Consider the following 12003-nt stretch of genomic DNA (forward strand, 5'->3'; position numbering starts at 1 on the left):
GTTGTTTTGCGGCGGCGTCACCGGCGGTCCCGCCGGCGTTCTGTCGTCTGCGGCGGGCCCCGCGCTCAGGTAGGCGGCGGGGCGGCCTCGGGGGCTGCCGGCCCCGGCCCGTTCAGGTGCGCGGTCCGCTCTGCGGCGCTGCGGCTGGTCGCGGGGAGCCTGTCCCGGCGCGGAGGGGCCGCTCGGAGGGGCGAAGCCCGCGGGTGGGGGGTCGCCGGGGCCGCTCGGGGGTCTCACGGGCGGGGGGCCGGGGAGGCTGAGGAGACGCTCCGGGTGCAGTGCGGGGGGAAGCCGTCAGTCTCGAGCCGGGCCCCGCCGCCTGGGGCAGCGCCGCGTGCCAACTTCCTGCTCTTTCATCATCCCCCGCCGCGGGACGGGCGGGCGGCACCTGCGCTGCCTCGGCGGGACTGGGTCCGGGCGGGACGAGCCGGGGGCGCGCGGCGCGGGGTGAGAGCCGGCAACGTCCGCTGGAGCCAGGGCACGGCGGGCCTTGACGAGCCGTGGCTCCGCGTCGTTCCTCCCGCTGGCCGTGCGGGGTGCCGGCCGCGCGCTGTTCCGCTGCGGGCTCCCGTCCGGCTCCCGTGGGTACGCGGGGCGAGGCGCTCCGTGCCGTGCCGTGCCGCGGGACAGGTGTCTGCCGGCCTGTTCGCGTCCTGCCTCCGTCCCGCGCTTCGGCAGGGCGGCGCACCTCTGGCTACCAGACGGCCGTATAAAAGCAGGTGTCGGCAGAGGTGTGGGGCGTTTGGGGCCTGGAGTTACCTGCCCACTGCGGGCTGGGGTATAAAAGAGCTTGAACTGTTAGGACTGTGCGTGTCTTATTCATTTTTCACAGAAATAAGCAGCTTAGCTGTTGCTTGTGGTTCAGGAGCAGCGTACCTGGGTATTTTTTTTATTAAAGCTATGCAAGCTATTTTATTTTAGAACAAAATAATTCTAAAAAAGCTTTACTTCTGTGCTTATAAGAATATAGATGTCCAAGAGATGCCTTTCAGTCTATCAGAACTTAATCAACTAATATCAGAACCATCCTGCATCTTGATAAATACAACAGTTACCTATCTCACTTATTTTGTAATTCTTCTTTTTTTTTTCTTTATTTGATTATTTTCCATACTAGGCAAACTTTTTTTTTGCTGACTGCTGAAACCTATAAGCAGTTATCCAGTATTGGTGGGACATTCAGGCTGAGCACAAGATAAGTAACCCTTAACTCAAGGCTGTTTGTTCATCAAGGCCAGCAAGCAGTACAAAATAATGATTGTGTGGCTGTCTGTCCCTTGGTTTTGAATATCTTTGGATTTTACAGATACCCCCCTGCTGCTAAAGCAAGGGAACCTGAAGCTGTGGGTTTCGGAGGGAAGATATGTTAAACAGCTCTGTAGAGCCTGAGGTTGTGTGTTTGTTGGAACTGGTTTCATGCTGTGCTCCATTACCTGTCTACCTGATTTGGGAGGAGGGACAGCGTGTCATAACATCTGTGTTGCTGTAGCCAGGGCCATGCTGAAATGCTCAGTTGGCCAGAGGAGGACAGGCATGGCCGTGTCCAGCACCAAGTATGCTGTGAGAAACTGCCCTTTCAAAATTTATAAATGCCTTTGTATCAACAGAAATACTTTTTTTTTTTTTTTTTTAATATATGAAAGGGTTTATATTATGTGATTTCATTGCTTTTCCTTTAGCACTAAGGTGCAGTGTGACTGGATTTGCTGTGTGACAAAACCACAATCTTCATTTATTCATTTATTATCCACAGGAGAGATCAGACTCACAAGTACGATCTGTCCCATATTTGCCCTGAAATACAGTGGATAAGCAAAAGGCTTTGTTTTCAGTGACAGTGAAGTCGGTGTTCTTACGATCACTGTGTTTGCTGAACTGTAGAATGATGAAATGGGGATGTTTTTATATCAAAGGGAATTCCTAACAGATAACCTGAGATGAACGGGGTTTGCAATGTAGGCAGCAGCAATTCTGGGGGATGGCACCTTCTGGTGCTGGCAGCCTTCAGAGCAGCGCTGCTCACATTCAGGGCAGGTTAGTGACAGCAGGCGCATGTTGTCCTGTGCTGGGAGCTCTGCAGTGCAGTCTGTGCCATTCATTACTTTGATGGAACAACGCTGTTTGGTTTGGTTTGGTTTTAATGGATAAGTAAAGTCTGATGTCCCCTCACTGATATTCCAGGAAAAGCTCTACTGAAGGAGGGAAAAGATTAAAAAGAAAAAGGGCAATGACAACTGTATTTAGATTGGGGCTTTGTAATGGAAATTGGGTTTATCTGTAGGTTTGGTAGCTATGGTGATTGATACTTCCTGCTAATGGCCTTGTCATGATTGTCATCATTGCCCTGGTTCTGGAGGAATCCCAGATAGATTCATCCAAGTTGATGAGGAAAAAAGCTTTATTTTAGAAAAAATGCGCAGCACCATACCATAGCATGGATGTACTAGACAAACATGGACTGCGTTCTTGATGGAATTGAAAGTTCTGTACTTTGCTGTGCATGTTTAGGTGTGCCAGTTCTATTTGTTTATTTTTCTGCAGTAATGTGCTGAGAGCAAAGATAGCAATGGTGGGAAAGTAGAGAGGAGTTCAAGAAATGATTGTTTTCCTGTGTTCTCACCCAAAGTATTGAGCTGTGAGAAATAAAGCAGGTGCATCAAGTTCTCAGAGTTCTCCATCAGCAATATAAATAAGATTTTATAGAAGCTTTGTTGAACAAGAATTTCCTCAGCTATTTTGTTGTAGCACAGATATGGTAGGCTTCCTGTACTGCCTTTGGAGCTTTTGTTTTTCCCCACAGTGATACTGCTATGGCTGTTATTATTGAACACTTGACCTTTTTTTATTATTATTATTTTAAGGGACAAGAGATGCACTGAACTTTTTTTGAAATCTTTCTGTTAAGAAATGGAAGTAGTCTAAACATTTAACGATAGTCAATACTCAGTATTCCTCATACAGGAGAAAAATACAGGCATGGAGGAAGCTGCTGCCAACAGCTGTCCTGAAAATAGCTACCCCAGTCATCTGGCAGTGCCATAACCATGAAATCTGTACTTCAGCTCTTTTTCCGTTCTGCTTCTGCGCTCTCTGGCTGCTCTCAGCTTCTTTGGAATCAGTATGTGCTCTTGTAAGGAGCTGAAAGGAAGACATCGCCCAGAAGAGAGTTATTTTCAAAAGATTTTTCAATAGAATGGTCTGAGTTGAAAAGGACCACAATGATCATCTGGTTTCAACCCCCTGCTATGTGCAGGGTTGCCAACCAGCAGCCCAGGCTGCCCAGAGCCACATCCAGCCTGGCCTTGAATGCCTTCAGGGATGGGGCATCCACAGCCTCCTTGGGCAACCTGTTAAATACTGATCAGTATCTTCTTCCAAAAGCTGTTTTTCTTCAGTAAGTTCTAGTTCCTTACCTGTAAAAAATAGAGATGACTTCAACTTCTGAAATGTGCCTTTAAGCAAGGATGCTTCAAACAAACACATTTTAAGTGTAACTGTTGATGTATTGGCTGGTGCTGTCTCTGTGTGGCTGTTTGCTAGCCTAGAAGACTTTTGGCTTGCTGAGATGAGTATGTGTTAGGAAAAGCCATATTTCAAGCATAGAAAAATAATAGGGAGTATGTATAAAATAATATATATTTTTTTGTCTGAATCGTATTTTTTCTTCTTTTTCCTTCTCCTCAGTTCAAGAATAACAATACAAGACTTAATGTGTAGTATACTGTGATGACATGAGGTGGATTTTTTTTTTCCTTCTATTTATTTATTTGTTTGACAAGAGAGCAGTGAAATTATTTATCTTGCATATTAAAATAATCTACTTTTACTTGCAGTGTGCTTTGAAAATGTCTGAAAGTTACAGTGACAGCGATTCCTCCTGTGGCTGGACTGTCATCAACCATGAGGTACCTGATCTCTAATGAGCAAAGTTCCATCAGTTTGAGACTAATTATATGGAGTAAGATATTGTTTACATTTGGTAGTTTTTGTTTTGTGTGGGCCTTGTACATCAGCAGAGGATGTGGAAGAGAGCTTTAGAGATAGGAAAGTGCCTTCCATAATGCCATGCACGAAAGCAATCTAACTGCTACATAAGGAAGTGGGACTGTGGATTATGTAGCAGCAGATGAGAAGAGCTGACAGGATGTGTGTGCAAGGCAAGAGTGGTTCTTGGTGTAAAATACTTGTCGTCTTTAAAACTTAATTAGAGTGTGGAGCTCTATGAAATGTAGGGCAAGGTGAGTTTCTGCCCATCTCTTGGTCTCTGCTGTAGCTTCATTTATCAGGCACAGTCTCACTTGGTGTGAAATGCTGGATTTGCCTTGTGCTGTGATCGGGTGCTGGGGCACAGCTGCTTGTGACGTCACTGTTATGCCTGGGCAGCGCTGGATTAACGTGCGTGTTTGTGTTTCGTACCTCGTGATGTTTGGCTAACTGTATAAAGGACAATGACTTAAAAAATGCGTTCATAGAATAAATCTTTAGACAAAAAAAAAAGTGAAGGAATTAAAAGTCTGTTGAGATGGCACTCATTGTTGCTAAGTCAATGCAGTCAGTGGAGTTTAAGAGATCAGTAATTCTGATCCTAAAGTAGACATTTGTATTTGAAAGTGATTTGCTGTATTGACTCCACTGACTGCATGGACTGCAAAGATGTCTTCACCAGCTGGCTCAGGTGCCTTTGAGTTTGATAAGAGGAACGTTTTATCCTTGTTTCCTGGAGCAGTGAGCAAGGCAAAGGCAAGGTCATTTAGAAATGCTTAGCTGTTCTAGACATCTGTCTGCATCTCCAATGTACTTCCCTCCTTTAGTCCTGAAGATTTTACCTTCTCTGATCTTGGTTGATGAATGCGTTTAAGATTTTTACAATTTTTGCTACTTAACCTTGTCCTGAGAACTGAGCAAGTTATTCAGCCAGAATCCCCAGTGTAAATGAGTTTCCTAGAGCAGTGCAGAATGGCTGGCTCTATCTTCTCACTGTCTGCATGAAAGCAGTTTCAAGAAAGAGATGTACTCAAGATGGTACATTTCTAGGAGGAAAATAGGAAGTAAAAGAAAAGATCACAAATATTGATTGACTGCTTCCTTGTATTTGAAGATTATAATGAAAATCAAGGTAATTTGAAAGGCAAATTAATATAACCTTGTGTCTTTGCTCAAGTTTTGATGGCTTAGTTCTGTTTCAAGATTAATAGTAAACAGGTATAGCTTATGGCTTTTGGATGTTGGGACATGGTTTTGCTTTTGTTGTCTGCAGAAATACTCTCAACTACTTGAGAGATGGCTTAAACTTCTTTTCCTTGTTTTGAGGGGGGTGGATGTCAGGTTGGAATCCTGTCCCCAAAGGAATGACTGAAAACTCACTTGCTCCAGTCTGCAAGACCGAGTGGAACACAGAAGCGCATAGATTGTGGGGCTTCACAGGGCTGTAATGAAAATGAATGGGTTTAGAAGCTGGGCCACAACAGCTGGGTTACTCGGCTGTGAGCTGTGTGCTTTGTTTTCATACTTGGGATGGTTATTGTGCTCAAAATGAATTACATGGTCTAAGTAAATTAGTGCAGTACAAGATTATAGGAAGGCGGGGATTTGTGTGGACAAAGCAGAACAGATTTTTATTTATCCATTTAAAAAACAGCAACCACGGACAACTGAAACCTGAAACAAAGAATTTTGTATTTTCTTTCCCAAGATTTCATTCAGATTTTAATAAATTACTTCTAATCGAGTGGTGAGTTTCTGCAAAGCTATTGAGATTTAAATTATGATGCTTCTGTAGGCAAGGAGTACAGTCTGGGCTGTTTGGCAAACTACTCAAAGTTAACTTGAGAAGCTTCTTAAAGAGGAAGATGACATTGTAGCATGATTGTGGAGAGCATGTAGAATACTTCTGGAGTGTCAGATCTGCCCAAAGCACAGTCTCTTCATAAAAACAAAAGCATACATGTTTGCTTAAGCTCTGAAGTGAGGCATGTAGGGAAACTGATCTGGAAGTATTGCTACTACTGTAATTTCACACCTGCTGTTGCAAAAATAACTAGCTCTGTTTACAAAAACAGCTCAAGTTATTTATGGATCAGGGTGACTTAGTGTGTTTTAGTTGGGTTTTGCATGCTCATGGTTTTCTAATAACTTTGTATCCCACCTGTTCCTTTAAACAAAATTTGTGAAGTTCGAGGATTCTGAGTTGTCAGACGTATTGTGGACTACAGAGCCCTGCAGACTCTGAGCATTGCTTATCTTCAGTTCCTGCTCTGCTCGGAGGTTGATGGTGACTGGCAACTGACAAATAACTCAGGCTCCTTTCTGGATTTAAGACAGCAATCCAATTTACAGACGCTTGTTTTCGTGGTGTCGGGGATGTATTAGTACAGCAGCCATTCAGGTTTGCTAAAAATAGTTGAGATGGAGTGGGGTCAGACATATTTTTTTTTCCCTGTAGTGCTTGTCGTAGTTCATGTTGGTACTCTGGAGGTCATATTCTTGGGCTGTTTGTTTACATACAACACATGGATGTATGCCAGAACTAGATTCCATGTTCAAAGCTTCGTTGGCAACCTCCTCTGTTTTTCTGAATTCAGATTTATGAATCTAATAAAGCTAGTAGAAAATAATTATCAATTTAAAATATCAATTTAAGTATCAATTTAAAACTTAAAATACAATTGCCAATTTAAAATACTCAGCGTAATTGATGTCTGGGTTACTCTTTTTTCTTCAGAATTGTTGTCTTTGACCCTTTTAGAATTACAGTCATTCTGAGTATTACACTAGCATTTGTTTCCTTTCCTAATAGTCTGCAGTTACTGGCGCTTCTGTCAGTTGTATTCATTTAAAACTCTTTAACTCCAGGGTTCTGACATAGAGACAGTGACTTCAGAAAATGGAAGCTCAAATGACAACCACGAGTTTGTTTCTGAGGAATATGTTTCTCTGCAAGAAGAAGAGCACCCAATTGAATTGCAAGGTAAGATACTGAAAGCAGGAATCATAAAAAATGCAAATATCTGTTGTAGTCTTGGCATTAAGTTGTTTTCAATAGACTTTATATACTCAACAGACTGAAAAATGTTCCATAATCAACTTTATGATTTTTTTTTTCTTCAAATAAGTATAATCAGTAAGGTCTTTTGTTAATATTTAAGATGTTATGGAGTGGTATGCAGTTATTGAACTATAAGTTTGTAGTAGTACTGTTGATTAACAAAGAGAAAGAAAAAAAAAAAAGTGTTAGTATATGGGAGCTGCTTCAAAAGTAATACTTCCTATTTTATTACATGTTGTCAGAGGTGGATGTTTGTACGGCAGTGAAGGTTGAACCTTCCTGACAATATTCTGTTTAAAAAAATGGTGCCCATGGGCATTCTGTGATACTTTCTGAATGTTTATGGAGAACAGCAGTGGATGTGAGCACAGTGATGTGATGGGTGGTGCATTTCAGCAGTGGTGACAGTGGGGCACCTCCAGTGGTGCAGATAATGCAGACTCTTATTCATCACCGGTGAAAATGCACAGCTGATGATGGTGACCTTGTTGAAAAACAGAGTTTTGCAGCTGAGAGTTTGCTCTATCAAATAGTGTTATTGTGCTCTTTGTATCCCTTATAGTTTATTAATTGATTTCATAATCAATTAATATTGCTAGGAGATCACATGCAGACTTAACATAATCTAATAGTACATGGGAATGAGGAGAATTTGTAGAGCTCCTGGTTTTACTCCCATGTTTTGTTCTCCTTTTTTCTTTCTGTAGCACAGAGTAGCACTGATGGAGAGATACCAGTGGTAGATAATACTCTCTCTGCTCTTGAGGAAACTCAAACAGTTCCAGAGGTAATGTGTTATTTTATTCAGAAGTTTCTGTGAGCCCTACATCATACAAATGAAAGTATACTGGTTTTTTTGTTTGTTTGTTTGTTTTGTTTTGTTTTTATGCATTAGGAACTCTTGCTATTTTTTCAAATTAGTCTATGTTCTACATATTTTAATAATTTTTACCTTGTCTCCTTCCTTAGGAAAGGAAAGCAAAAGTCCACGATGATAGTTCCTGTATTGGCGCAATTAGTGATGATTCTGACATTGTTACACTTGAAGCTCCAAAAGGGGAAGAAACTCCAAGTCAGGAGGAAGCCCCAGCTGATGGTGAAGAAGCTCCCAGTTCAGAGGATTTTAACATGGGTTCCTCCTCTAGCAGTCAGTATGCATTTTCCCAACCAGAAACTGGTAAGAGCAATAAGTCACTGAGCAGTTCTACAAAAATCTTTGCTTAGGAAACATTCTTTATATGGAGAAGGGAAATGCAGGTTTTGATGAATGCATATCTAAATATTTGCAATCTCTGAGACTACTCTAGTTGTCCTAAGATTTTTGTCCAAATATGTCTGCAGGCTGTTTTTTTGAAAGCATTCTGTTCAGTGAAGTATTGTCTATATACAATAAGAAGTAAATTTCTAACACACTGTTATTTTGCTCCTGGAATAATTGTAGGTTTTCTTTTGGCCATTGTTGTTTTTTTGTTTGTTTTTTTGCTTTTGAGGTGTTGGCAGGAGGTAACTAGCTACTGAAATAGAATGACTTTTGGGGTCACAGCAAGGACTCATAGTAGCTGAACTACAAACATCTTTTGCTGACCTACTCACATAAAAAATGTGTATATATTTTAGGATGCTGCTAGTATTTAACAACACTGTGATGCACGGTGTGCAGGAGGAAGGACATGAGTGTTTGGCTAATTTAAGAGTAAAATCAAACCTTAAAATGAAAGCTTTTACGTTACTATTCTCTTTTCCTTCTCCTTTATAATTCTATTGGGCTGCTTACTTGTATTTTTTGCATTGTATTTATTCTTTGTAACTGCTTTTTGTTACTGATTTTTTTTTTTTAATTTTAAGTTTTTAAAGTAAGTTTATGTCAAGGGAATGATTTTACTTAAAATACCGTTTTATCTCAATCAGTATTAAACATGTTCAGAAGTTCATATATTTTGTAGTGGCCATTGATATTGGAAATTGACAATTTATCCTCTAATTGTGACAAGTGATGATGAGTAACAGAACTCACCTTTAAGTCTTTAGGTGACATAGCTTTTAATTTAATGTTTAGCTTGGTTTTATTTTCTCCTTTAGGATTGAGTTCTAAAAATGCTTTTTTTTTTTCTTTCCTGATATTGTACACAAAAGTCAGTTGGCTGGAGGAGCTGAGGAAGATTCCTGATTATGTAAGGGGATGGGGCAATGAGGTGAAAGAGCATGTGTCTCGCAGTCTTCCTTTCCAAGGTGGTGTGATTAAATTCGATCAGCTTGTGTAAAGCTGATTGCTTATGGCTTGCATGGAGTGTTCTTAAAATTATCACTACCAATCTGACTTGATCTTATAGTAGTGATATTCCAAACAGATGCTGAAAGCCAGTCTTCGCTGAAGTTTGGCTAAGCTGTCATTCTGTTTTGTTTCATTTTCTTTGGGAAAAAGAATGATAAATTTACATGTAAACTTGGAATGGAAATCAGTGAACTCTGTAATACATTTTGAGGAATGACACTTGTTGGATTCAAAATCTGTGTGACTGACGGGAAAAATTTCTTCCTTCTGATGTTGATTTCGACATTGTCTTAGTGCTCTGTGTTTAACTGACCAGATATTACAGAAGTCAGGAGTCCTTTAGCATTTGTTTTAAATATAACCGCTAAACCTTTAGCATTTGGATTTCCTACTTTTCACCAGTAGAAGCACTTGCTGTCCACTTCTTGCTATTTTCTACTTTTTTGGAAGAGGAGGAGCTTCAGACTTTCTGAATGTAGATACTAAAATGGCCTTATTAGGATTAGCTGCTATGGTTGCACTTACAAACCATTCCTGTGGAGATTTAGACTGTCCTAACTATGCAAACAGCTTCACAAAAGAAGTTAATCAGCAAAAGCACTCATATGCGGAAATAAGTTACTTCTAGGAGAGGTCACATCTGTACAGAAATGTCAAGGAAAATCTCATTGGCTCACACTATTATATTGTTTGATTTTCCATGTAGGTCTGACCCTCTAAAATATTAGCATTACCAATTATTGTGGACTGCTACTGTGGTCGTGGTTTGTTTCCTCTGTATTTTTCCATCCTGTTAATTTTAGAGTACAGCTTTATACAGAATTCTTAGAGCAGCTGTAAGGCAGTATTACTGACAACTTGCCAGTTGACAGCTAAACACCTCCCACCCCCCAGTAAGCAACAATAATACCTGTCTGACTGAGTATGTCTGGGTAATCCCTTAGGATGTCTGACCTCTGTGTTCTTGTAAAACAGACTAAACCAAGCCCAATCCCCACAGCAACGACCAGCCTCTCTCCTGACCAGTTTCTGAGTGCTTGTCTTTGCTGTCTAGGATTGGGGAAGTATGCATCTGCTTGAAAAGTTATTCTAAAACAGTGTCTTTTCTGACAAGTTCTATACATTGAGAATCTGCATGTCAAATAGCAAAGTGATTTGTCTTTATTGCAACTTCTACTTGGTCTGTTTGGTTTGACTAATCGACTGAAATGTGTTTTCTAGTTAGAGGAGGAATTATCTTTCATTATCTAACATGTTCTTGTCCGTGGAGTCAGAAATCAGACATGTGTTCCACATACTAATTGATGGTCTTTTGTGGAATAGATGCAGTCGCTTCTGTGAGGTTGGATTTTTTTTTTTTCTTTAGTGACAAATCTTTATTGGTAATGCTTTTTATAGATTACTGCTGGCATTGCTTGGTGTTCTTGTCAGTTCAGTGATGTATGCATGGCTTTGCTCGACAAAATGGTTTTCAATAGTGAAACATTCAAGGACGGTAACTCTGCATTTATACATCTAAATTTGATCATCTGTATTAAGGGAATGAACAGCTGTATTTCTAGAAGGGATCTTAGCATTGTGTAACTGCAGGCATCAAATTGAGAAATGTCCCAGCAGGAGCACTTTGTCATGTGCTGGAGGCCTCGCTGATCGTGCTGAATCTATTCCAGGCATATGAGCTAGGTACATGAGCACAGAACCACTTGTTCATCCTGCCACTGCTCCTCCTTTATAGTTGCCTTACACTTGAAGCATATGCTTTCAGTTGAGAGAGGGAGGAAATAATCATTGCTTATATGCTGGTCTGTATCAGTTTATTTACAGCGCATGCAGTAAACATTTGTACCATGAATAGCTACAAGCAATTACAGCTCTGTTGTTGTTTTTCCTGTTAGAGTATATGGCTTTTGGGCTGTTCACATACAAATGGTATCATAAATATCACTACACAGAAAAACCCTCTGGAAGATAACTTTCAAGGTTATAATTGGTTCTTCTGTCAATCCTTGACCTGTCCATTATTCTGAAGCATTGGTCAGGCAGTAAGCGTTTTGGCTCCATGATGTTAAGCAGGGACAAACACAGAGGCACCTGTGTGGTTCTTTTCCTGCATGGGATTGGTTGAAAATGGGTTGATTTTTCTGTTTTTCTGAAAGGTGGGTAAAGAGTTAGCAGGTAGCATATGGTAGATATTAAAAATAATCAAAAAGAGAGATCGAAATAAATTTGCAATGTGAAGCTGTATTTAGGTATTGCAATACCTGCACTAATTGAACATCAGTGGAATTTTGTCTGCAGCTGTAGGTAGATCACAGGGAGAATATAATAAAACAATGCCTGTGTATTTCAAGTGGCTTTATTTTAGCGGGTGTATGGCAACTGCTGAGTCACGGCCTGAACCTCTGATTGATCACCTGAGATGAGCCATGAGTCAGCCAGAGGAGCACAGGTGAAGGCAATTCACCTGTGCTACCAGAAGGGGTGGAGCCAGGCTCCACCCCTCCTGGACCTATTTAAGAGCTGGCTACCAGAGGGGAAGGATCTCTCTTCTGGAGATCCTCCTCTTTGATATCTTCTAGTGAGCTCAACCCAAGGGTAAGCTCTTCTACTTATTCTCTTTTGTGATCCCTGTTTGCTTTGCCTTACTCTTTTGATTATATTGCAATTATAACATCTTGGTTATACA

At 41.0% G+C, this 12003-nt stretch overlaps 1 protein-coding gene across 4 annotated transcripts in view; it reads left to right on the forward strand.

Annotated features, from left to right (window-relative positions):
• The first annotated feature begins 6 nt into the window (after positions 1 to 6).
• CCPG1 (cell cycle progression 1) overlaps positions 7 to 12003 on the forward strand; it is a 19630-nt gene continuing 7633 nt past the window's right edge. For 2 of the 4 annotated variants that reach the window (XM_042875669.1, XM_042875670.1), the window contains exons 1-6: positions 7 to 69; positions 3834 to 3905; positions 6853 to 6967; positions 7753 to 7832; positions 8015 to 8222; positions 9179 to 9274. In XM_042875669.1, coding sequence (XP_042731603.1) covers positions 3846 to 3905; positions 6853 to 6967; positions 7753 to 7832; positions 8015 to 8222; positions 9179 to 9274 — 559 coding nt within the window. In that variant the 5' untranslated portion in view covers positions 7 to 69; positions 3834 to 3845. The remainder of the gene's footprint in view (positions 70 to 3833; positions 3906 to 6852; positions 6968 to 7752; positions 7833 to 8014; positions 8223 to 9178; positions 9275 to 12003) is intronic. The other 2 variants (XM_042875671.1, XM_042875672.1) reach the window with 1 other exon arrangement.

The sequence above is a fragment of the Lagopus leucura genome, unplaced genomic scaffold, assembly GCF_019238085.1.
Source record: "Lagopus leucura isolate 7727_CA_CO unplaced genomic scaffold, USGS_WTPT01 Super-Scaffold_100015, whole genome shotgun sequence".
Classification (NCBI taxonomy): Eukaryota; Metazoa; Chordata; class Aves; order Galliformes; family Phasianidae; genus Lagopus; species Lagopus leucura.